The sequence below is a fragment of the Betta splendens genome, chromosome 9 (assembly GCF_900634795.4).
Source record: "Betta splendens chromosome 9, fBetSpl5.4, whole genome shotgun sequence".
In the NCBI taxonomy this organism is placed as follows: Eukaryota; Metazoa; Chordata; class Actinopteri; order Anabantiformes; family Osphronemidae; genus Betta; species Betta splendens.
Genome location: NC_040889.2, coordinates 10916342 through 10943016, shown reverse-complemented (window position 1 = coordinate 10943016; position 26675 = coordinate 10916342). Strand labels below are relative to the sequence as shown.

The following is a 26675-nucleotide window of genomic DNA, read 5'->3' as shown; positions in this document are numbered from 1 at the left end:
CAGCTGCGTTCTGCAGAGGTTCTCTGATGACTCTGCGATCGTCGGACTGATCACTGATGATGACGATGCAGAGTACAGAGGACTCACTCAGAACTTTGTGGACTGGTGCCAGCGGAACCACCTCCTGATCAATGCTGGGAAAACGAAGAAGATGGTGGTGGATTTCCGCAGACAGCAGCCTGCTGTCATCCCACCGATGCACATCCAGGGAAAGGACAAGTCTCTTACAAGTACCTGGGTTGTGCATCTGAACAATAAACTGGACTGGACTCATAACACAGATGCACTGTACAGGAAGGGTCAGAGCAGACTCTACCTGCTGAGGACACTGAGTCTTTTGGAGTGAGGGGGCCACTCCTGAAGATCTTCTATGACTCTGTGGTGGCATCAGCCATCCTGTACGTGTGGTCTGCTGGAGCAGCAGCATCACAGTGAGGGACAGGAAGAGACTCGACAGGATCATCAAGAAGTCCAGCTCTGTACTGGGCTGCACTCTGGACACGGTGCAGGAGATAGTGAGAGAAGGGTCCTGGCTAAACTGACATCCATCATGGACCAGGACTCTCACCCACTGGAGGACTCACTGTCTGCTCTGGAGAGCAGCTTCAGTAGCAGACTGATCCACCCTCGCTGTGTGAAGGAGAGATATCGTAGATCCTTCCTACCTGCTGCTGTCAGACTGTATAATCAGAACTGTTGACCACGTCCCACTACAGTCACTCACCCACTGCATCAGTGGTTTATATAGCAACCTGCTCTGCACAATATTTGTGTAAATCTGTGAACAATCATGTATATTGTTACCGGTACAAATCTTATACCCTTTACTGTGCAATAACCCTGCAATGACCTCATACTCACTCCAACTGTACTGTACTCCTTTGTACTGTGCCAACACAAACTGGTTTGTAGCTGTATTCTCACCTATTTGTACTGCTGTTGTGAGAAGTAATTTCCCCACTGCGGGACTATTAAAGTTTTTCTTATCTTATCTTATGTTAACTTGTTTGAAAACCCAGGCTTTTCGATTAATTCGATTAATCCATCCATCCATCCATCCATCCAGGGTGGTGAAGCAGAGTGGTCTACTACTGGTGATATTACGCATACTTGCAGAATCTATTGACAGAGCTGATATGGTGGATTGAATTAAACTCTGCTCCATGTATGGCTCCATTTAGAGAAAAGCTAGTGCTAGGTCTAACCTACAAATATCTCTTCTAACAGGGGAGAAACTAATTACATTTTACTTCTAGTACTGATAAATGTAAGTAGTCCATTACTAAATAGGAGCAAGAAGCAGGTATTTCAACAAAATTAAACAGATGAGATTTGTTCAGTTACCACAGTATATTTTTTTAATATGATATACATAGTTTTTATTATATAGCAATACCAGTCTTAAAAAAAACTTAATTACATGTCTTTAATAATATATGATAGTCATCCCTTTTTATATAATAATACCTGTATTGAAAAACTTTAAAATACTTCTTTAATAGTACTATAGACAAATCTTATTATAGTAATACCTGTCTTTAAAAAAAAAGTTTAAAATAGATGTGTTACTTATGACCAATAGGGGGCGCTAGCGAGTGGGGAAGTGGCAATACACACTTCCAGAACAGTGAACATAATGGGGACTGCCATACCTTGTGTGACCACGAGGGGCGCCTAAGGACACACAGTCACACATTTCCCGTCTGGAAGTTGTCCACTTGGGGACTTCTGAGATATTTGCAGGGGCAGTGTCAAATACTGTTTTGGAGCTGTTGGTAGGGTTGTGCCGGTGGGGACCAAATTTGAGGTCCCCACGGTAAAATGAGTCCTCACGTGTATGTGTGTAATCAGGTCAAAGTCCCCATATGAACGGAAAAACAAGTACACACACACACACACACACACACACACACACACACACACACACACACACACACACACACACACACACACACACACACACACACACACACACACATCTCGCCCCTGTGTGTTCCCTGGAGGCAGCGTCTCCCCTCTCCTCCTCCTCTCTCTATTTCCTTGGTGACAGCTGTCATCCTGTCAGGCCTATGGCAGCCGTGGCAGATCTGGCAGGCCACTCTGAACCCTGACACGCACCGCACGCTTACACACACGCACACAAACACACGCACGCACGCCGATGCATGCATGTGCACTCCGCGTGCAGCCTCTGCAGCTCCTGCCATGTTCCTCCCAAACAACTAGCACTGTAAGCGCCAGTCAAGCAACGGGGGTCGAGCTGGGACGTTGAATCATGTGATGATTAATATGACGAACCAATATACAGACGGAATCCTAAAACACACTAGATAATCAGTTAAAAGCTGCCGTGTCACAACTGTGTCAAGCTTGAAGTGAAGGATTTTTACTCCTGTTGCAGCTGGACAGGAATAACCTTCCCTCCGAGTCCCTGTTTACTCATTTTCTCCGGTGTCTTTGGCAAGGTCATAAAACTAAAATATTGGCCACTGGCACCTTCAATCCAAAATTATCTGTGTTGGCCTTTAACAGCACGTATTGGTGCAATCTTAGTCTGTAATTCTACACCAGGCCGACCCAAACCTGCTGCTGGGACACATTCCAGTCATGTACACATCCACTGCAGCATGCCAAACACATCGCCTGACGGCCCACACCGCTCTGACCCAGCGCTGTGTAACTGCATTTCAAATCGGACTTTACAGCTGCCTTTACTCTGTTTCAGGGCTGCGTCGTTGGCCAGAACCCGGCCAGTAACGCGTCCCGGGCCTCAGGGGAGCGTTTGTGGTCGCGTGTTCAAGTAATTGAACTGACTGACCGTTTGGGTTAATGGCCGTTTAATTATGAATAATTCAGCACAAATGTCAAAGTGGAACAAATCCTTCTACAGCAACTGGATGTTTGCATTTTATTGACAAGGAAAGACAGAATGAGACGCACCTTCTGCTTCCTGCACCTGACTTGAGAATCTCTACCTGTAAAGGTGTAGCATCGGATTTTAAACAGCCACACACACACTTATAAACAAACATGCCTAAATAAACAAACACAAACACACACACACACACACACACACACACACACACACACACACACACACACACACACACACACACACACACACACACACACACACACACACACACACACACACAGCTAGAGACTGTTTGGCAAATGGCACCCGGTTGGAAAATGTAATTGCTTGAACTTTAGTGAAGCGACTGCAGCTGAAATACCCAAGAGAGCCATCAGAACAGTGTTTTACAGCACACACACACAAACACAGCCGTTCACAATATACACACAACACCACAAACCTCCCTGTCAGCAAGTGCAGTACTTTAAGTAGTAATAACTGCTCTGGCTGTTAGGGTGAGGAGAGAGAGAGAGAGAGAGAGAGAGAGAGAGAGAGAGAGACGGGGGTGAAGGGAAGAACAAGCAGCACTTTAATCTCCATCGGTTGGAATCTTATTTTTTTTTTACTAAAGAAGCAGAAGTTTCATTGTCAATAATTTTGTACTTGCCTAAAAAGCACCTCGATTATGACATAATGGCATAAGATTGCTAAAACGTGCACACGGAGCTAGGAACACAGATCCAGACCCACTGATGATGTCATCAACATTTACCCATTTACTAGGCATGACAAAGTACTTTGTGTTGCATTGTGGGAAATGTAGGAATGTGAGCTCAGCGGTGCGTGTGTTGTGCTGCTGCCTTCTCATTGCTTTGACCTGCAACTGGAACGCACCATTATCAGTGCAGCCTCTTTTTCCTGTTCCTCAGCATCCGTCGGCTACGACCTCAGCAGACTCTCTGAACACATGTGGCTGCAAACACCTGTAAACCTGCCATAACACGAGGCGACGCACGCTCCCGGGGCGATTCCTCCCCCGTCTGCCTCCGCGGGCGATTCGCACACCTGCTGACTTCCTGAACCGGGGACTCGGCTGCGTTTCCCGGCCTGTGTGTGTTTGTGTGCGAGCCTCGGGCCGTCCCCTCAGCGCTGCATAGTATCGACCTGCACTGAAAACGGGCCTGTTCTCAGCCATGTAGGCCGGGGAGTCGATAGTGACATCAGGATGAGGGCAGCCGTCCAAAACGGCAGCACAACGTGCCCAGAGGCCGCGTGCTCACAAACAAACACACATACTGTACGTTTACAAAGACCTGGCCATTCCTCAAACAGCCTTGGCTTCATGGTTCATAAACTCCCCAGATGATGATTCACATGGAATCTGTCTGTAACGCTTACGTGACAAACTGCGTTTCAGGCCATGTTGGACAGAAATCTGCCACTAGAATGAATATTTAAAAGCACGGTGCATATTGTATGTTAATGTGGGTTTGCTGAGATATTCCTATATAAATAAAAAAAATAAATGGATTAATAAATAAAAAGGAAAACAGGAACATGAGCCATTAAAAAAGTACCAGAGAAGTGCTTGTAGTTTTATCGACTTCCTTTCTAGTAGATCGATATGAACGGTCAATGCGAGATGTTCCCATTTGAACAAATTTATTTCAAAAGTAGAATAAACAGAGTGCAGAGTTCATCAAGACTAATAAGTGTAAACGATCACCGTTATTATGGCGGCGCGCGGCCGGTCCAGGACTCAAAGCCTTCACACCTCCCTCAGTGGCTCAGCTTCTAGACCACAGCGGTGCTGCCTGCGTATCACCCATTCTGCTGACAGATGACTCCGTCAAACCGCAGCAATAATACGGGGAAACAAAAATGATGTCTCTGGGTTTAGGTGAAAAATTGGTTTGGCGCTCTTATCAGGCAGCAGCTGTGATAACTGGGAGCGAGGCGCTAGATACGTTTAAATCATCGCGTCTGCCTCAAAGAAAATGGAAGATTTTTGTCCTGGAACGAGATACTTGAGATATTTTGTAGATCCAGGATACACCTGTAAAACGTCTACGGACTAATGGAACTGCAGCTTCATGCAGATGAGTGTGGCAGGTGTTTTATGCCTTATCTTCGGGGCGTGCTAAGTCCAAAAGTTCCAAGTTTTGCCTGTAATCACTGGCATTTGAAGTGCGGTGCTTCACAGCCTTGGCGCACAGGATGAACCAACCCAGCGAAGGTGCTCATTCATGTACCAGCGCCTGATGTCTTATCGCCGCCGCTGTCTGCCCTACCTTTGAACTCAACATCAGATGAGTGTTTTCAATTATACAAATTAGGCCGACTTAAGGGGGGCCTTGATCACCGGCACACATCCGAACGCTCGGAGAGATCACACAAGTTAAGCGTCCCGAGTGGGAAATGGTCTGGGACATTTTAAAATAGATCTGTGCTGAGGGAAATGAGCCAAACAGTTGAAATTGCCACTACGCTCCTCGGGCCTCTCCTCCTGCCAAAGCTATCGAGCTCGTTTGATCAGCAGCAGCTTGAAGGGATGAAGCCACGTCGGCCCCGGCGCCCCCCCCCCCTCCCTCAGCCCTCGCTTCCTATAGGGCTCCGCTCTGCCCCCCCTGCCTCGCGGTGGGCTATTACAGGATACGTAGCAGCTTCACTCACAGGCATGTTGGGCGCGCACGTAAGCAGTGTGACGTCCATCCAAGGCGGGCTGAGGGCCCAGAACGCGCCAGATGTTTGCGTTTCATCTGCAGGAATGGCCCTCTCATCCGCACGTTCCCCCCCCGCGCCGGTGAAAAGGCTCAGGCCAACAAGAATCAATGGCTCAAAAGACACCTCGCGTCTCGGCTTCTCAGTGGCAAATTACGGCGGCCTCGTCTAAGCAGCGGCGTTTGAAGGGGGAGAATCGCTCTGTTTTCTCACTTCTTTGAAAGCCGGCTGAAAAGGGCTGTTCAGGGGAGCGAGGAGCAGGCGTTGGTTTTAGCGGGCTATTATCGCCACGCAATGCGCTGACCTCTGTCAAACGCCGCATTGTGCGGAGCGGCCGATACGCCCAGCAATGCCAATTTACTGGGGGCACCGGACTGCGCAGACACACTGACACACGCACGCACGCGCACACATTTTAACAAAGAGGAATCACAAACGGCTAAACTGGCTCCTCCAGCGCAGTTTAGCCGAGCTAGCGGGGGGAAAAAGGGTGAATAAAGGACAGTGCTGCCTGCTGCATGTACCGCCGCTCCATTATGTCCGTCTATTCACCCAGACCTGGATCTAAACACGCCGAATGTGGAGCAGTCTCCCTCAGGTGAATGCAAGGGAGATGGAAACACCGACCTCCAACCGCTCCTTCGGCCCCACACTCCTACTCAGTTTCCCCAGGCAGCCGCGAAGCTCTCGCTGGACGCGATATCTCCTCCACGCCCACACAGTCCTCCTGCTCCATCACCTCTTTTCATGCACACCGTGCATATATGTGCATGTGGTACCAAGTCAGCATCTCTTCAGTGATCAAAGTAGGGAAAAGGCAACATCACTCATTTAATAATTACAGACCTAAAATGTTATATTACTACTGTTATCAGGCATAATTTTCTGTACAGAAAAAAATAATGCTAATTTCCCTAAATCTTAATTTGGGGACAAGCAATTCTGTGGAGGCCTCTAAAAAGCTAAAAGCAGAAGTTAGTCATATGCTTTTACACTAATTTAATCCTTTGATTCCTTTTCTCCTCACTCGATCATGAAAACACGCTCCAGCTTTTTAGGTCGGATAAAGAGGAAAACCAGTGAGTTTGAGCAGCAGGACACTGGAAGCTTTTACACTGAAGGAGCCTAAAATGAACTTAAACACTGTGTAGCACTAGCGTGAACACACACCAGCACTGTAACGGCGCAGCAACGAGACACACGCGGTGAGGACAGTAGAAAACCAAAGCGGAGCCACTGGGTCTGGTGGAGGCACAAACAATCATCCAGAGTCAGCACAGCATCGGAATAAACACGATGACGAGTTGAGGAGCCTGAACTCCGGGTCCCGAGCGGCGCTGTTAAGAACAGAGCAAGACCACCTTGGCAGAAAAATATCAGCGGTCAGCAGAATTATTCTGAAATACCTGGCATCAGTTTCTGCCTTTAAAAGCCCATAGAAGCCCATTGGCACGAGAAAGTAAATGGACGGGGGGTGGAGAAAGGAGAGGAGGGGGGCTCCAATTGGATTTCAGCAGGATGTAGGAGTGTAAGCTCAGGCTGGAGGATGGAAGGAATTCTGCAGCATAAAGAGGAGGATGAATTAAAAAGTGGAAATGTGGGCAGAACGGATGGATCGGATGAAGGGCAGGTGGATGACGCTGTAAATGGATGATTGGTGGCATGGGCACCGAGAGGCAGAGTGTGTGCGCCGCGTGCTCTCCGGAGGTGCAGATTAGATCACTGTTATGACTGCGCGCGCCCTCAGGACACCGCAGATAAACATCAGCAGATAACCTACGCGTTTATTCCCACCTCTGCAACATCCTCACTTCCTGCCTTTATTTCCTCCCTCTCCACACTCACTTCCTCCGCCTCCCGTCTTCTTTTTAAACTCCATCCCTCATTCTCCCCCTGCCCTCTCTAACTACATCTAAGTGTCCCAGGGCAGTGCACTTGATCATGCTTCTCAATAAACCCGTCAAGCTCTCCTCTGCAACCTCCACCCCATCTCCCTCAGCTTTCCAAAACACAATAACAGCAACTCCGAACGCCCCTCCCAACAATACTGCCATCGATCATTTTGCTATGTGGAGCACAAGCATCTATCACTACTGGGGAGTTCAGAGGACCGGTGCTCAGTGAAGGCTCTGCTGCTGCTCCCTGTATACTGTACACTAGCTTTGCAAATGTTCTTATGAACCTAATTTCATGTTTGGCAGACGTGATTTCACTCCATTGTCTTTAGGAACACTTAAACCAAAGCCTTAGCACAGTCCACCTACTGTACTGTGAATAATGCATGTGTTGCCAGCGTCAGCGCTCGTCAGGGCTCGGTTCCACGCTGACATTATTCCAGGTATGCAGCCTGTCCCCCCACATTAGATACACCTGATTTGCTTGTCTTGTGAAGAATGATCCCCGAGAACCGCCGCGCGACTCAGGCTGCTGAGGCTGGATTTGACGGGCTGCCGCCGGCCCAAAGCCGGCCGGGGAGCCGCTAACCGGAGCCGCTTCTCCAGCTAAACCGGATCAGATTCACACCTGATCCACGGTGGGTGGATCATACGCACAACCCAGCATGCTGGATTCATGCTCCTCAGGCACACGAGGCTAAAACACAAGCTAAATGTGAAGCGAACGTATAACTTTTGGTTCAACGAACTACGTAGCAGCTGCTGGATTCGCTCTGCTACGTGTGTTAGCATGCAGCCCAGTCGCTGGAGGGACATTTGAGTGATTGTGGCATTTTCACTGACATTATCTGACCAGTGTGCTAATCATCCACAACTGGATTTTCCTTTGAAACCTTTGGGCGCAGCGCGGCGAGGAGACGGGAGGAGAACCGCAGCCGGTAGAGGAAAACAGAATTCCTGTAACGTAGAGATTCTGAAGTCCGTAGGGAAGAAAGAGGCAGACAGGGCAAAGACATGCAGCGCTGCTCTGACATCCTGTTTGTGCCCCCCCTCCCTTTTGCATTACAATTCATTGTCTCGAGCAAGTCAAGGTTAGACCTGACAGCTCTGCAGCTGCGTATAGGTGTGTGTGTGTGTGTGTGTGTGTGTTCACGTGTGGCTTTCGCAGCACCCATATAAAATAGATGGGGGAGTCAGATGAAGCAGAAGAGACCAGACAGAGAGATTTATGGCTGGGAAGTACAGTGTGTGCTCTGTCAGTGAGGCGGGGGGCACCCCATGGTTGGGGTGGAAGACTCGGATTAATCCCTCATGCATGACTGCAGGTTTGATTCCTACTGTAGTTAGTTTCCATTGGAAGGTCAGGCCAGAGGGTCTTTGGAGGCTAATGGACTGTCGGTATAGTAGTTTTAACGCCTCTACTTCAATATTTCACCAATAAGAAAAGGGAATAATTAATATTTGTGAAGCTGCAAAGACAGAGTCCAGACCTTTTGACCCTGACACTGCACTGAATCCAAGACAAAGACATTTATCGCCACTGGGTGAGTAGGTGCTTTTACATACACAGAGACACATTTCATTACAGACTGATGATAGAAATATACTGTAGCAAATTCAAAAATCAAAGTCTACTCAGTTACAACTACAGTAAGTAAATTAAAGACGCTTTAACAGACCATTCAACCAAAGCAGTTCCATACACAAACGTACTGTAGGAGGAAATTTCAACCCAAATCCCATTGTGACCTGCAGACGTTCAGCTCCACCTCTCATTCAAAGTCACAGAGCTGTAACTTTTCACTCACCCAGATATGTAAACAATTACAAGTTCCGATCAGAATGTGACGCGTGCGGTCCGTCTTTCATGACAAACGTCCTGTCGCACACAGGAAGCGACACGCAAATGCACTTTGTTTTTGGATAAACAGAAGCAGAAGTGGAACGTCCCCGTGCACGAGCACACACAAATGAGCGCGGCGTCGAAAAGTTGAACTTAATCAACTGTGAGACAAAGGGAAGAGAGACTTCACTGTAATAGTCTCACTGTTTGCTTGACAAGTGAAAGATGCCACAGAAAAATAACCAATTAGCACAGAAACAAAATCAAAAAATAATAACTCGGGAAGATTGTCTCCTTAAAATCCCAAACAGCCGGAGTGTCTGGAATGAAAAGCAGGGTGTGATTTGCATCGCGGGGCTGCTCTGCACACTGATAACAGGTGGCGCTGACCTTTCGCTGACCTTTGGCTACCATGTGATCAGAACCTTGAAGAGCGCGTGCCGGCGAATGTCACCGAGTCGCCTCTCGCGTGGTCCAATGCTCACACCCGCGCAAGCTAACAAGCCCGACAACTGCACGGGCGGGCCTGCGTGAGAGAGGGGCTTGAAGGCACAACGGCAGGAGGTCAGTGTGGTGGTCAGAGGGGCCCACCCAGGACCCCCAGCTCCACGGCCCTGCTGCTAACTGAAGAAGACAAGACGGGACTCGCGTTTCCTCAAATAATCGTTTAAAGATCACATTAGCCCCCACCCGGGTGATACCATCGACTGACGCAGGTGACTTTATCCCTACCGCTCTTTTAACAGAACAAGAGCCTCAGTCCACAAATGTTGCTCCTAATCCCAAATTCCTCTCCTTCCCCACAATAATGAGCTCCTCTCAGACTTGAGAGTTGACAGAGGTAAAGCGTTTAGCACGCTTGAATGGAAGACGAGGCAGCGAGTGGGAGTGGGGAGAGAAAGGGAGGACGATACAGGCCAAAGAGGGATAAAGCGAGGGATGGGGGCGGGGTTGGGGGGTGGGGGGTGGAAACGAATCTACTGAGACATGCATGAGGTAAGCTCTCCCCCTGGCAAGGCAGGGAATCTGCCGCGCACTACAAATGCAGCGGCTGACGACCGAGGATGAGCCGGGGGAGGGGAGGGGAGGGGGGTGGGGGGGGGTGAGGAATAGAGATGATCATTGTGTTCTCTCAGTCCCTCAGCATTCAGTCGCTCTCCCGCCCGTCGCCACGGCCCAGGGACACGTCGGCGCGCGGGCGGCGCTTGTGTTCGCTGCGCGCCGAGTACTCGTCGTCGTTGCGTGGGCGGCGCCGCTGAAAGCGCACGCACGCTTCAGCCGCTTCAAGGCCAAGCGACGGAGCGCCGCCTTCGCTCGGCTCCGTCCACGCGGCGAAGGGGGTCCGCGCACGCCGACAAAATAAATACCTCCTAACTGCGGGAAGGGGGGAGACGGGGGGGCTCGGTCGTGTCAATTCATCCATCAAATGCATGAAGATGTAAAGAATCAAAGGCGAGAGGAGCTGTGGATGAAAGCCAGCGTGACAGGCCTTGGATTCAACAGAGAAGCCAGCGATGAGATAATCACAAGGACATCATCCGCGAGTCGTGGCGACGAGCGCTCGCCACAGGAAGGAGCCGCCTGTGTCGCACACATTCACAGCTCCGGCTCAGCCGAACCGGACCTGAGCAGCCGCGGGACCGCTTCAGTTGGCACGGGGCGATGGAACGCGGGTCCGGACCCGCCCCGCTACCTGCGGGCGCGCGGCCACGCCCCCCGAGGCCCCGGGCGGCGGCGACGACGCGCCATGAGACAACAGCGCGGCCGCCGGCGCGTGGAGACGACTCCATCGCCTCGTACATCACGCGGGCCGTGCGTGGCTGGCGCCTAAATAACACCATTACCGGGAAAACGGCGGCCGCCGCGGCCGCGCGTCTCCGCCGCCGCGGGGAACGAAAAGGCGCCGCCCTCCGCTGCGCAGGAAAATGATAAAACCGCCAGCGCCGCTGATTCACTTCATTTCCCTGCCTTCATTGTCTCTTAATCTCCGCGTCAGATGAGACACTTCGGATGTGAGCGTCTGTCAGCGTCCGCGCGGCGCCTCCTCCCTTCGCATCTCTGCTTCAGGCTCATAGTTGGACCCTGTACGCGCTCGTCCAGCTTCACCTTTGGCAGCGCGATCGTGGATCAAGGCCGCCGCACCACAACCAGCTCTGAATGACTTTTAAAGCTTTGTTGAAGCCTTTTTGTCGGGAGGTTCAGAAGCTTCCATTAGCGACTCGTGGAAGCATTTTAAACTGCGTGTTTGCGGCTTTTTGGACATTTTGAGGCAAATTAAAACAAGAGCCAACGCCGGAGGGAGGCGGCCTCTGCTCCCACGGGCCGAACAAAGCTCCTCTTCTCCCTCCTGCTGCCCCCCCCCCCTCCAAACATGCAGACGGCCGCATATCTTTCTCACGAGAAGCCTATGTTTTCTGTCGCATGACCCTCTCGTGGCCGGGTTCATGGGCGCGCGTCCCCTCGCCACAGGAAGGGGAAGTGAAGGAGTGAGTGGGCGGCGCGGCCGTAAAGAAATCGCGCACGTATACATTTTTCCTTTGAGCAGCAGAGGCTGTCTGCGTAGGTGTGGGGTCATGCGCACACTTAGCGAGGACGCAGCGCTTCGAGCGCGTCTACTTGTCAGATCTGGCAACCTTGTCGCGCCACTTTCTTCGCATTTCAGCTGCGTAGCTGGTCACTGCCGAGGAGGAAGCATGAGAAAAGCTGCGGCCTCTGCAGCCCAGCGTGATAAGGGTGATGGACCCTGAAGAACCTTACACCAGATGGGGATTCACCGCAGAGCGGAGGGGGGTGAGGGGGTCACAGAGTTTCCAGAGACGGCCCCCAGTCCAGGCTTCTGAGGCCCACTCCAAAGTGGAGGCCAGAGGTCCCGCTCCATTTCCCTGATTCTCTCACGTAGATGGGATCGAGTGGGGAGAAATTACACTGTTCGTTCCACTTAGCTCTAATGTGATCTGCGCTAATATTTGTCAGATCTGATGCTGTCGGGGCGTCGACGATAGAAGGGGCTGAGGCCCGGGACGGGGAGCGCAGCCAATACCGGGAGCGGAAGGAAAACACAGCGGCGGCGGATTCGGCAGCGGCTCCGTCGAGCCAAGTCGCCGGCCTTAAGAGGCGCGTTTACATAAATACAAAGTGTCGTCTCAATAAGCAGCGTCTGGTTCAACCTGTCCGCCTCCTCAGCGGCTGCGCAAGAGGGCACACGGAGGCCTGTCCAACGCCGGCCACGCGCATTGTTCATAAATCCCTCGCTCCGGGGCGAATTCACCCGCAACTGAGAACGCAGGACACATCGGAGGGGGGGGGGGGGGTCCTGGAAGTATGATGGCTTCCTCCACCCTGCCCATCGCACGCGCTGTCAGAGCCCATGACACTGATTAATGAGAAAGCGGCCTCATCACTGTAGCATGGGGCTAATGGACTGCAGGGAGAGTCGATGGAGGGAGGGAGTGCAGGGTAAAGAGCACCGGCCTCGCATCAGAGGGGCCGCAACACAAACAGCCCATGATGGACCTAAACCAAAGCATGCGATGAGGAGCACACTATTCATCGCCGTCGTTCATTTGACAAATGGGGAGCTACTTCATCCATTTACTGTTGCGAAAGGTCAGGCTTGAAAAATCGGCGCGATTTCCTGCCGATGCCCCCCACGCGCCCGCGCCTCACCGCGGGCTGCGATTTCACAGTCGGAGGCTGCTGAGGAGGAGACGGGGGGGACGCGGTCCGTCAGCGGCCCGGCCCGGTGAGCGGAGGGGACGTAAGTGGGACGGGCGCCGGGGAGGATGAAGCCCCCCTTTGTCCCCGCGCCGCAGACTCCCCACTTTAACTGAATTACAACAAATCCAATTCAAGCACACGAGATCCCGGTCATCCACGCATTCCTCTGCGCTCTCAAAAGCCTCTGTGCTGCTGCCCCCCCCCTCCCTGCATTTAACCCAAACCAAGTGTCCAAAGTGTGGAGATTAACACGCAAAGAGGGCGCAAAAACGCCTCTGGAGGAGTTAAATCCGCCTCCTGTGACTCGGATCACTCCTGTCTTCCAGCCTGCGCCCCCCCCCCCCCCCCCCACTCACCCACCGCCCCCCTCCTCCCTCCAGCCAGAAGCGAACGCAGCTCGACTCCGGGGTCTTTATGCGTCTCAGCGTGGTGCGCTCCCGCGAGCGGCTGCTCGGTCCCGAACCCGCCGCCTCCAGCGCAGCGAGACCCGGAGCCGGCACAAAGGGCGGCTGCCGCGGACCAAAGCAACTTCCCCCCCTCTCTTCCGCGGAGCGGGGTGCGATGCCGAGCCTCGGAACGCGCCGGGAGTCGACTTGACGGCTCCCAACAATGTGGCGACGCGCGGCGGATAATAGAGCTCCATAACGACGGGCTTTATTCGCGGCGGTTGCATTAATTTCCCATAATGGCGCTCATTCATCACTATCCTGTCTATAGCCGATAACAGCCCGGGGCGCTCCTGCGATCCCCGCACAATTTATCGACGGATATTAAAAACAACAAGCCATAACTAACGCGCGGACACAAAGACACAGTCACGCCGCTCGCTCGAGCTAATTCCGACGCCGATTCCCGTCGCATATGAGGCGGCGGAGCGGCGTTTCCACGTCGGACAGCTGCTTTTCAGGACAGTACGGGAAAAGCACACAGAGACACACACGACGGGCGAAAAGCGGCGAAGAACTCACAGTCTGTCCCCGGGAACGAGCAGGCGGCTCTCCACCATCATTTCGGGCAGAAAATCCAGATTGTAGGATGAAGTCATGTTGCCCGCCTGCCCTGGCTCGATCCGAGTGCGCGTGGTGTCGCGTGAGTGTGTGCGTGTGTGCGCGCCCGCGCCGCTGCCTGATAAATAAAGGAGCGTCGCTCTCGCCCAAACTGCGCCTGGCCGCGGAGACGGAGAGGGACAGGTGCACGAGCCGAGGCCTCCCCAAAGGCAGTGTAGGCAGCCGCACGCGCTCTGTCCGCATCCAGCAGTTGTCACATTCTCTTCGTCCTCGCCCCCATTCGCGTGTCTCTTCCTCTCCCCCCCCTCCGGTGCTTGTCTCTTCCGCCGGTCCTGTCTGAAAATCCGCTCCGCAACAGCGCAACCGACGGGCTGCGCGAGAACCAGGTGCCGAGTGCGGGAGGCGTGGCGCACAACGCTGCAGCTGATCTTTAACTGTTAGGGCTCCTCAGCCGCGGACGCCTCCAACCGGAGCGCGTCTGCGACCATTAGGGGCACGGACGCCTTTGATTTTCTCACGCTTTCAGCACAATATGAGAAAATCCTGTTTTTATATATATATATGATTATACAACCATAGTCATTACATTTAACTGCGGCCACCAGGGAAAAAATGTAAAACGTCTAATTATTCACACAATTAAAGATGAAGAGATTTTACAGCACAAAACGTACTAAAGTTTATTTTATTTTTATTTTAATACAATCCTTTATTCCAAGCCACCAGTGGGCGGCCATCTGCCTCAACAGGTGGAAGACGGGCGAGCAGCAGTGACTAAACCTGATCAGTGTGGACAAGCGGCAGGACCTGGACCTGTTGTTGACAACCTCGTCAACCTCTATGCGTCAACTGGGTTGTAGCAAATTAAAATGCAAATGATAAATGTGGTCGCCTAATTTCCCAAACTGCACAACATCGCACATCTGTATGGCGACTCCATGAAAGCGCTGCTAGTTAGGTGATTTACAATCAAATGAGCTGGCCCGTTTTGGAGAGGTGCAATTACGCACGGGGATAGCTCTGTAATAATGAACCAGACCATAATTTGCTGACTTTATTCTACGCTGCGTTAATTGTGTGGATCCAGCGTGCCTCCCTGTGGAACCACAGTGGGCCTGAACGCGCCCCTGTGCAGCGCGTCAGGTTGCCCCACTTCCCCCCTCCTCCACAGGAGAAGAAGAAGAAGGGAGGCACTTCAGTGAAATAATGAGCCTCCCTTAGACTGCGAGGAGCGTCTCTGGGGGAAGAACACGCGTATCTGGGTCAGTGGGAAAAAAGAAGTGCTCAGCGTGAACACGTAGAGCGGGGTAAGCGTAGCGTGGGTGGAGGGGGGGGGGGCTCGGCCCACGGCTCCGCTCCGGGGTCAGCTTTCATGTTTACTCGACGCGACCCAGGCCGGTGTGCGGATGGGAAAGCGCCCGGGGTGCACAGCGTCCCGGGAGCGAGGGGCGGCGCCGGCCGACCCGCGCAGGACGTTACGCAAGCCGACCCGAAACACAGAGGGAGACATCCTCCAGCTGGGCGCGAGCACGGCATCGTGGCTCGTCTGAAGCAAAACAGAAGCCAGCGGAGAATCCGGGTGACGCAAGTCACACACAGCCCTGCTTTGGTTCCTTCACACGCGTAGTTTAGCAGAAAAGAGCCCCCGAGATTTCAGCGTCCGCGACGCAACGGCAGGGAATGAAAACCACCTTTGCTCAGTGGCACTCGGGCAAACGTGACCAGCAGCATCTGAGACTCAGCAGCTGCGTCAGCCGCTGCCACTATGTGCGCCGGGTAAACAGTGGTGAAATCACATCTCCTCATTTGCTTCGACTAAAGTCTAAATAAATCCCTCCCTCCCGTTGGCCAAACAAACGGAGTCCCGCCATTAATAAAAGAACGCGAAGCCAGCGGCGCGTGAGGACGGTGGAATTGTTTTAACGCGACGCTTGTGGCGTGACGCTGAACGGGACGCGGCCGCTTGTTTGGAGGTTTGAAAATGGCGAGAAAGAAACAGCTGGAGAAGTGGTTCCACCGGTCAACATGTTCAGAACGAAGTCTGATGTGATTTACTGGTAATCTGAACCACTTATTAAGTTTTGTCTGTTATGCTGCGAATTAATTGAGTAATTATTTAAGCCAATGTGACAAATTATAGTATAATAATAAGAAGAACCTGCTCTCAGTAGAAATCTATATAATCTGCATGTTGCCGCGGCTCCTCGCTCACAGCGAGCGCTGGAGTCCGTGCTGCGTTTAAATGCGATCGGGGGAAATCGGCGTCTGGTGCTTGTATCCACTCCTGGAGACACCCTGACCCCTGAACAAATGGATTCCTGAGCCCGTGCTTCACTCGGGGCCAGCGGTCAAACCCAGTGAGCGTTTCATACATTGTGTTGCACCTTATTGTCTCCTGTTGTTGCCGCTGCGCCTCCCCTCCCACCTTCACCCATCACCTCGCCCGTCGCCCCCGTCCCGTCACCCTCGGGCCGCCGTGTTCCACCAGACCTGGCCCGTGGCGAGGGTCGCCTCTGTCCTCGCTCGCCCGCTCACTCGCTCACTCTGCGGCCTTCGTCTCTCTCACCTCGGCCTGAGGGGGGGTGGGCCTCAGCTGCCCCAACAATACAGAATCGATCAGTGAGATGGGAGAACGGGGGACAGGAGGGGTGAGGACCCTAAAGCAGCCGCTCTGTTGTCTGTGGAACGCTGTAAGCGATCATTCAGGACTCGCCGCGCTTCCTGTTTGCGTCTCGCTCTGAAAGGATTGTGGGTAGCGGGCTTTTCACACGTGAATATTTAACGAAAGGCCTCATGAATAATTCAAAAAAGCAAGCAGCTGCGTTTGAGCATAAGTGGACATGTGAGGAGCCCGGAAGCAGACGGACCCTGACTGCTACGCTCATCCTCAGCGCTCCGACACGCTGGGGTAGGTGTACAAGCGTGTGTGTGTGTGTGTGTGTGTGTGTGTGTGTGCGTGCGTGCGTGTGCATGTGTGCGTGCGTGCGTGCGTGTGCGTGTTTGTGTGTGTGTGTGCGTTCGCAGATGAAGCTCCTCCTAAATGAAAGGATGATGGAGGCCCGGTCTCGTCTCGTCTCTCTACTTCCTTATTCTGTCAGGCGCCCAGCCCCAGACTGCAAACCAAACAAACACACACACGCAACGGACGGCTCCTCCCCCACCTTCTTTTAACGCTGTTCAATCTCTAAATCTCATTCCCATGTATTTTCCAGATTCTCTCTCGTTCCCTGCTCCCGCGTTGCTGGACTCTATTAGGACTCTGTGCTCCAGTTAACACGAGTCCCGGCTCGGTCCGTGTGGGTGCCTTTGAAACGCACACTGACCCGCTTTGAAAAAAAAAAAAACCCAACAACATCAACAGCTGCTGTTTCAGTTCTAATAAAAGCTTAATAATAAAGCTTAGGTTGAAGATGAGTGAATGATAAACACACACACACACACACACACACACACACACACACGCCTGCATTCCGATCAGGTCTGACACCGTCCAGCAAACACTTCCTGCCCCCTCCACTGACCCTCACACGCTAATGTCTGGCCGGTGGTCTCGACATGACGCACACACACACACACACACACACACACACACACACACACACACACACACACACACACACACACACACAGACACACACTGTTCGTATCCCCCGCCCCTGAAGAGGCCTCCCGGCTACAGCTGCTGTCCGCTGCTTTTAATGGCCTCTGCCAGACCGGACCGGACAACGCTCGGCCACACGTCGCCGCCGGAGGAACGATGAGCCTCACAGACGTCACCCTGGGTGGAAACAACCACATGCAAAAACAGCATCAGCCCGCGTGTCCTTTGGTTCTGCCTGGCGTTCGTCGTCATGAGTCGGCAGGATTTACACTCCCTCCGCCGCGGTGCGAGGTGCGTGTGTGTAAGCTGCGTACTGTGGATCTGAAGCCGTCACAAAGGCCCCAAAGCTGCTCTCAGTGGTGCAGTGATTTCTCCTCTCAATGCAAATGGAGGAGGGATATTCTCCGGCCACTCCAAACACTGCCTGCTCCACCTGCGGTGCATCGGAGCGCGCTCCAGCTGTAATTGGCCATCGCATCGGTGACAGAGCGAGGCCCTCCATTCATCACTCCCCTCGTCTCCCCCCCCCCCTCGTTGTTCTCTGCCCCTTCGTCGCCAACTCCGGCCGATCTCTCCCTCACTTTCCAATTTCTCCTCGTGGCTTCACCCCCCCTCCTCATCCTCCCCCCTTCCCTCGCTCCTCTACCTCTGTCCTCCTTTTCCTCGCCCGTCTCCCGCTCTCCTCCCCCCTCTCTCTCTCTCTGCTCCTTTCCTCATTAAAGTGGGACCCTGGCAGTAGCGGTCACTGCCTCTCATTTATTTTCATTTGAAACTGGTGCAGCTCCACTGATCCTCTGGGGCTGCAGGAGAGAGAGCAGGACGGTGTCATTCTGATAACAACCGCCACACAAATACACACAGTCCACCCGCACGTGCACGAGCTCGCGCACGCACACGCGTTGAGAAAAATGGGGGGACACGATGCAGGATGCCCCCCCCCCCACACACACACACCGCCTGCCCGCAAACAGATGCACTTTCACACCCATTTCAATTCATTTCACGCACATATTCACACATTTCATGTACCTGCGAGCTCTCTTCCTCCCCCTCCTCCTTCACATACTCTCCCGCCAAAGCTCCTCCCCGTCTCCCCCCTGCTGATTGTGTGATTGTGTGAAGGTGATGATAGCGGGGTGTAAATCCGGGGCTGATAAACCTGTGCCCATTGTCACCTGTATGATTGCGGGTATCGATCCTGGGTAGGGAGCGTGGCTCAGTGTGGGACTATTAGCCGTCGTCACCCCCTCCTCCCCCCGCGCCCCCCACTTCCTGCATCGGTGTGTCCATGCATTGTGTTAGAGTCGCGTTGAGAACGGCCCGACGCTCTTTGATTGAAAAGGTGCTCAGCAGATTAAATCGAGGTGCGCTCCCTTCACCAAGGAGGCGATGGATGGTTTAGCAGTTCCAAGAAGGCTGGGGGGGGGGGGGGGGGGGGGGGGGGGGGTTACGGCCCGTTTAGCTGACCCATCTAAGCAAAAGGGAGTGACTCTAAATCAACTTTAATAGAAGACTAATATCCTCTGCACCATTACACAGGCACATTGTGGGGAGGAGGGAGAGGGGAGAGAGGGAGGCGGAGCAGCATACAGACTTTTATCACTGGAGTTGAATTAAAACAATGACAGTAAAGTTTCAACTGCTCCAACTGCTGCACTTTCATAAAGTTAAAGGAGCCTGAAGAGACAGATTAAAAATGGAGCCGAGAATTCGATGCTGCAGCTGCGGTGAGATCCTGACTTCTCGCTGCTCGCGGAATCGTAGAACGCAGAGTTTGTGTTGGTGCGCGTTCTGAACTTTAAATGAACCGTATGAAGTTATTACATTCAGCGTTCAGAGTTCTGTCCTTTTAAAAGCGGCGACGGAGGGACAACAGCAGACGCTGGAGCACCGCCACCGTCGCCGCTCACATTTCACAGCAGTTTTCAGCTCCAGCACATGAAACAGTTGGACTGAAGGCAGGTTTCTGAAAAAAGCAAAATACAGTTTGGCTCCGTGACGCTAAAAGTGGGGAACTAAAAAGTTTTTACCAGCACAAGCGGGTATGTGATGAGAACCAACGTCCAGGACCTGACTGCACTATCTAAACTCCGGCGTGCGTCCTCTGGTGTTGGCCGCCGCCTCCTCCCACCTACAGCGCCTCCTCCGTCCCCGGCGCCGGCTAAACCTCCAGAAAATTTCCCTGGTGTTTATCGCTCGGAGCGACCGCCTGATGCAGAAACGTTTCAAAGTCATATTTTTCATCAGGAAATTGCAAGTGAAGTGTGTGCATTCATTTGTCACCCAATGAAGCATTCACAGATTCAGTCAGTAAATTATGGTGCAATAAATTACTACCTGCAAACATCAATGAAATATGTTGACTCGTAGCAAAACAAGTCAACCCCAGCATGACTGTTTTTCATGATCAGGTGCGCAGCAGACGCGAGTCTCAATCTTTTATGCAACAGGAGGGGAGTTCAGACAAATTGTGACTGCTGGGGTACGGCCGTAAAATTTATCAGTAATGGGGACTTTGAAATAAAAATGTGTAATTTTGAGGAAGATGGAGCGTGGTATGGATGGAGGGAGAGGCTGACGGAGAACAGTCGGGTGGCTTCATTGTTTGCCTGTCTCATCTTCGCTCCCCTTCACCCGCTGACGCCGCCGCTCCCGTCTCCCATCGTTCTCCTCCGCGCGGAACGAAACCAGGCCACGCTCATTCACCATTTATACAATTAAATAAATCACAAAGGGAGGAATTCATGCTCTGTTAACATTTGCATGGGAAAAGTCAGATCCTGCTGCTTTTGGCTGGATGAGTGCGTCAGAACGGAGACGCTGGCATCTACCTCCCTATTCTTCTTAACCGGACAATGTCATGAAACACATCATTAAATCCTACTCATAATAAATAAAAACATCATAGTTATGAAATAATATATGTACAATATAAATGTGCCACATTTTGGCACATTCCGATTGGTCTGATTGGACAAACGTAGTGTCTTTAATGAATTAACGACTTCCTGCTTCGCTGGTTGCCGTCTGTGTTACTGTGCAGGATTCCAGGTACTTTTTTAACTTCAGCATAACGCAAATTTATAAGTAAAAGCACAAGAATCTGCTCTGACTCCAAGAAATTCTGTGACTCTTGATGCCAAGAAGAAAAAAAACATAACAACACAAACGATACATATTCATGTTTACGTGGGTGGAATAATAGAAAAATGTAAATTAGCTGAAGGGCAAACACAACAACTGTATGATAAATGCTGAATATATACGAAAATAAGTCACATTTATCTAGAAAGTCAAAGGTGAATGACACTAAACTCCCAGATATTTAATTTAAAAGCAGGGGAAACAAGCTGTTAAAAGATGCACGTCCTCCCAAGCGCGTGTACCGAGAAGCAATCGCACTAAACGGAGGAGGTTTGAATAAAGAGGAGGACGGAGACGCGGCGAGCACAAAGAAGCAGCAAAGCGCTGGGTGTGACGTGACAGCGCGTCCAGGTGGGCGGAGTCAGCGTTAGGGCCATCATTCCATACGAAGCGACCTGAAGCACCTGCGGCGCCGGGGAGCTTCGCTGGAGCTAAAACACGTCCTAATAGAGACGCGTGGAGGCAGCATCTGGGTCAGAACGCGGCGCAGATGTGCGCCTGCACGCGTGCGCCTCGACAGCTGCAGGAGGGGGGCCGGCGCACGGGGCCCGGCCCGGGCGGGCGCTCCGAAGGTGCAACAAGCAAACGGGCGAGCGCTAATCGGGCCACGAGCGTCTCTCTCTCTCTCCTCCTTCCTCTCTCGCCCGTTCTGCTGCTTGGCGTTTTCTGCAGCTTCCCCGTCGCCTTCCTCCCCTCAGCCTCTGGCCGTTGTTCCCTTTTCTCCCTCACACAGAAACAAGCGCCCCCCACCCCCGCCCCAACCCCCCCACTCTCTCTCCGGTCGAGCAGCCGAGCAGCGGAGACCCTGCTGGCTTGCCTAGCTGAAGTAATCCCCTGTGACAGCTCGGCTCATGTTGTTGTGTTGTGGGCCTATTTGGGTCTAGTGCTGCTGTTCTGGAACAGCCAGGCCCGCTCCAGCTCAGGACCGGCCACGGGGCTGCTGGGCCCGGTCACAGCATCGCAGCGCCGGGCCACATCATAGTCACACACATCTTCACTGGGCCCAGACTTCAGATCATAAAAGCATGAAGTGATTTTCCATCTGCTCATAAGAGTTGAATAAATCATGCACAGTGCATTAAACCATTAGAGGGAGGCCAAGCTCTACATCAAATGTGAGCTTTCAGTTGAAAATTTGAAACATGTGATTTCCAGCATCTCCTGACCTACAGGTGATGGTGAGACTGGTGCTTTTTAACAGATGTACAGCCACCAGCTGCAGCTCACATGTCAGATTCTATCTGAGCCTAAGCCGCCTGCAGGTACACGGGGCATGTTTTGGCTGGGACAGACTAGTCTCCAAACAGACGCCGTGGTCCAGCAGATCATGTCCACCAAGAGCCAGTCCAGACAGGAGAGTCTCGGGGAGCAGCCTTCCCGGAGGAGGCGCTGCCAGACTGGCTCCTCGTACCTGGCATATCAGACCATCTTCTCCCCATAGGAGGCAGAGGCTGAAGACACAGGAAGGGAGCTGCTGATTAAAAATTCATCTCTCTGTTTATTATGATTTATGCATGTTTCACAGAGCCAGGAAGAGAAAAAGAGCGAAGCGGAGAACAGCTTCATTAGTGCGTGTGTGTGTGTGTGTGTGTGTGTGTGTGTGTGTGTGTGTGTGTGTGTGTGTGTGTGTGTGTCTGTGTGTGTGTGTGTGTGTGTGTGTGTGTGGCTGGCTGGCTGGCAGGTGGGGGATAGTTAAAATTATGGATCGTACGTGAGCTTCATTAGAATGTTTGGCATACGGGGCAAAATCATCTGTCTTCACAAAACACCTGCATTTCACTGAAAAACAACAATTGAAATCCTAAATTATCCGGCGTGAACGGGCCGCCGCTATTAAAATGCAGCAGACACTTTTGCTAAGTTCTAACTTAATTACCCATTTCCGCCTCTGTTGTTTACCATTCAAATCGGATCAGCCTCTCGCCGCATCCTCCGCCTGCCAAAACCGATGGCAGGCTCGCAGCAGTGACAAATATTGACACGGGGCAAGTGTGTCGATAAAAAAAAAAAAAAAAAAAAAGAAAAAAGAAAGAGTTGAACGCCAGCGTGGAACGGGCCGATGCTAACCAGCGCCGAGCACAAGGAGCCAGTGCATCTGCTCAAGTCAAACAGATGCTGCAGGAACTGATCATATGTCGCTTACTCCTCATTTCAATCTGAACGTAAAGCGCGTAAAAACTGCACAAGTGACGTGATGCTCCGTGGCACAGGCTCCATGTCTTGCCCTTTGGGGCCCGTGTCGCTCTCGCCACCCTGGGTAATGTGTGGGATCACGCGTCAGGCAGCTTTGCTAAACATGAGCGTTTTGTATGCAGCTTCCTGACGTGATTATCCGCGCTAATAGAAAAGCGCTGACGTGTGAACCCGCCAACACGGACAACTGCTCCCGCAGCCCCAGGGGCGTCATTTTTATATCTTGTCAAGCAGCTGTGTGCGATTTGATCAGGGGTGGGTTGTTTCGTCTACAGTCTGACCCGGAGACTCGCGGGTGCGACGGTGATCCTATGTTTCCTGAGTCACCAGGCACCGGCCCGCACATAATGACACAAGCTCTGCCCGCTACGCATCGGCTGCATGTTGTTCACCGTTTTAAATCCTCCCTTTCACACTGCATTCGCGTGAGGCCACTCGCCTCCCCGCTGAGCTGGAACATGAGGTCTTCTGCAGACGAGCATCTTGTTTTTGTCATTCACGGGACACACAAACACGGCGGTGCTGACAGGGCAGCAACTGCAGGCCACGGCTCAATCCGAGGAGCCTCCGTCTCTTTTAAATTGCGCTTACAATTTAATGACCTATTTGTGTTTGTTGTTTCCGGCGAGTGCCTCGCTCTCCCCCGTCTCTCCCTTCCTCTCTCTGAGTCTCTTGCTCCCTAACACGCTCTGACAGCGAAAGGTCAGTGCCCATTGGCTACATGGGGGGCACTGAGTGATGTAAGGGCCGTTGTCATGGCAACGCGCCGGGCTCAGCGAGGACGCAGGATGCTTTTTTTTTTTTTTTTGGGCTTTTTCGGTGCCAAAAGCGGAGGCCGGGACCTGATCGGGATCAAAACACTCGAGAGTTTGACTCTGCGGGCGGAAGCGCGCCAGACTGGGACCGGAACGAACGGCTGACTGGCGCGGTGAATGCGAGGGGCGGAACTCAGCCAGTCAGGCAGATCTGCATGTAGGATACAGACAGCGGGGCCTAAAGTCAGATGTGAGCCCGCGTTCTGCTGAGCTTGGCTTCACATTAATAAAAGAGGGATTATGAAAGTCTGTAGGCTCCTCTTTGCCCCCTCTCACCCCTCTGCGCCCCCGCCCCCCCCCCCGCCACCCTTTGCTCCTTTTTCTTGCTCCGCTCAGCACGCCGCTCACGTTCGTCCCATTCAAAAAAAAAAAAAAAAACACTCATCTGCCTTTCCTCATGCCTGCCTTCGTTCCATTTCTCTCCACTCTCCCTCTAAGTACAGGAGAGGGAAAAAATGCACCAAAACACAGATAAATTATTTAGATTTTTTCCCCAAAGAGAGAGGGGAAAAAAAAACTGCTTGACTCTGCAGTTTGAAAGAAAAGGGAAAGAAGAGAGAGGGAGGGAGGTGAGAAATAAAAATTGCATTAGATACAAGATTCCGCAATCAGCCGACGAAATAAAGAATTAATCTTATCTTTCACCGGCACACGCGTCCGAGTAGGAGAGCGCCTCCAAAGACTCGAAGATGACAACGGGACGAATTCGCCTTCCCATTACGCTGCCATTCAGCCATTGTGGCAGCCGACACCTCGCGATAAGCGAGCGTATTGTTGTCATTGACAATGTTATTATGGGACAGTAAACAAGCGAGGCAGCAGAGGGCCGGGATGAACCGGGCGGGGCCAGAAGGTCACGAAGACAATCTGAAATTAAAGGCGGCGAGACCCAGAGGGAGAGATAAGGCGCCTCCCCTGCTTCTTCTTCTTCTTCTCATCTGCTGGATTTCTCTCCGTCTCTCTCTCTCTCTCTCTCTCCCGAGCCAAGGACGGGCATATGCTTAGAACAAAGCCGCGTAATCAACTCCTCCGTACTCCAACAGCAGCAACAATCTTCCCTGGAGGTCATCCACGGGAAGAGGCTTAGGAGGCAGAGCGGCTCCAGGATCATGGGCTATTAAGATGAGAAAACAGGGGGATGTTCACCCTGTCTCCACAACCCATTAGGAACATACACAGGCGTGAACACAGGCTATATTCAGATGCAGGTAGGAAACGTCTGCAGAGATCAGGCAGCTTCATGCAACAATGCTGACAAAGTTATTTAGAAAAAGTGAGCCATTACTAATTACTGATTAGGCCCAAGCGCTGCAATTTGCTGTAATAAGGCAAGTTGTTGTTGCACAGGCACCTTCGGTCCTAGTAAGCAAACTACAGGTCTTTGAGGCATTTAACACTTTGTTCAAAGTTTATAATGTGTGGTTGTGGGCTACATACACACACTCATAGTCCTGGGATCTGAGATGCGTCTCGTTTCATGTAAGTTGCATTAAAGGAAGCCAAAGTGTTTCATTACTTGCTGCACTTAATAACCTCTTTGACTCGTTGCCATCTCTTGAACATCTCCAGCAGCGGTTCTTATTAATTGCTAATCTAGCTTCTCCTTGCATCTGATCTAATGGCAGTTTAACTCAGACTTAGTTTGTTTCCAACAAAACTCAGTAGTGAACAGCCTCTGAAAGCCCAGACAGAAAGAACTGGAACCACACACTGCTTCATATCAATCACCAGCTGACAGATGCATCTAAAAGCGTCAACCTGACGCTCCCGCTGATTCAACTCACTCACAGCAGGTTGGTTGAGCACGGCAGGAATGGTCCTGTTCCATTTGCAGACATTAGCACAGGGAGATTAATTTGTCCCCTTCCATTAGGTGGGAAAGCGGCCGTCATGGCCGCTCAATTATCCCTTAACAAATAGAAAAATACACAAACAAGAGCCATCTAAATAATAAGCACCGCACAAGGGTGTGTGTTGCCTGGTTTGGATGCATATGCGCCGGTACCGCTCACGTACAGACGATGGGATGAGCGTATGGGGTCAGGTGTGGCCGTGTTTTCCACAGCAGCTTTGGGCTCATTAATGGAAAAATCTGCATTTTCCACGTCTAATATTCAGCTGCTCAACAGCAGCAGAGACGGAGACGACGCGAGAGCGGAGGGGTAGAACCAGAGAGAAGGGGATGAAGGGAGGAGAGAGGGATAGAGGTTGTTGTCGTGTTTAGACTTGCCGTCTTCCCGCCGCTTTCTCCTCCTTTGTGAAGATTTCGACCTCATTAGAATTATAATGAACATCAGCGAGGCTTGCTGAAATATTTTTGGCTCCTTGAAAATAAATGAATACACAAGCAAATCAATTCAAATCTTCCCATTATGCCTGTTTTCTGGGTCGTATAAAACATGCATAATGGGCCACACCATAGGCGCAGTAATGTATGTCGCAGGCAGCCGTAATAAGACGCTCCAATCGGGGGATCGTTTGTCATCATTCCCTGCATCGCCACAGATTGGAAAATCAATTTAGGATCCGCCATGACATCGATGTACAGATCAACTGACACGGGGCATGGCGGCGGCGGTGCCGTGTGCGACGGGGATGTGTTGAGGGGATGCTCGTGTGTGTGTGTTTGGCTGTTGTGCTTCGCCAGCGTGATGATGTCGCTGTGTAGTGAGACTTGCTAATTGGCTCACCTGTCTCTCAGCCATCTGGATCCTCTCAAAAAAAAAAAAAAAAAAAGGAATTTGGGGGAAAAAAAAGAAGTCACACTGAGTTCCCCCAACATCACACACACGCACACACACGCACACAAAGCAGAGCCGCAAAAGACGAGCGTGGAGACAAGCGGATGTAGACGAAACGCAGACTCGAGGGGAATCCAGCAA

The 26675-nt window shown here is 51.9% G+C and overlaps 1 protein-coding gene across 8 annotated transcripts in view; it reads right to left on the bottom strand.

Annotated features, from left to right (window-relative positions):
• celf2 (cugbp, Elav-like family member 2) overlaps positions 1–26675 on the bottom strand; it is a 140958-nt gene that overhangs the window by 82572 nt on the left and 31711 nt on the right. For 2 of the 8 annotated variants that reach the window (XM_055511205.1, XM_029164218.3), the window contains exon 1: positions 14002–14702. The exons of 3 other annotated variants lie outside the window; for them this stretch is intronic. In XM_055511205.1, the coding sequence (XP_055367180.1) occupies positions 14002–14078 (77 nt within the window). In that variant the 5' untranslated portion in view covers positions 14079–14702. Of the gene's footprint in view, positions 1–14001; positions 14713–26675 lie in introns of those variants that run through there. 3 more of the 8 variants (XM_029164214.3, XM_029164215.3, XM_029164220.3) reach the window with 3 other exon arrangements.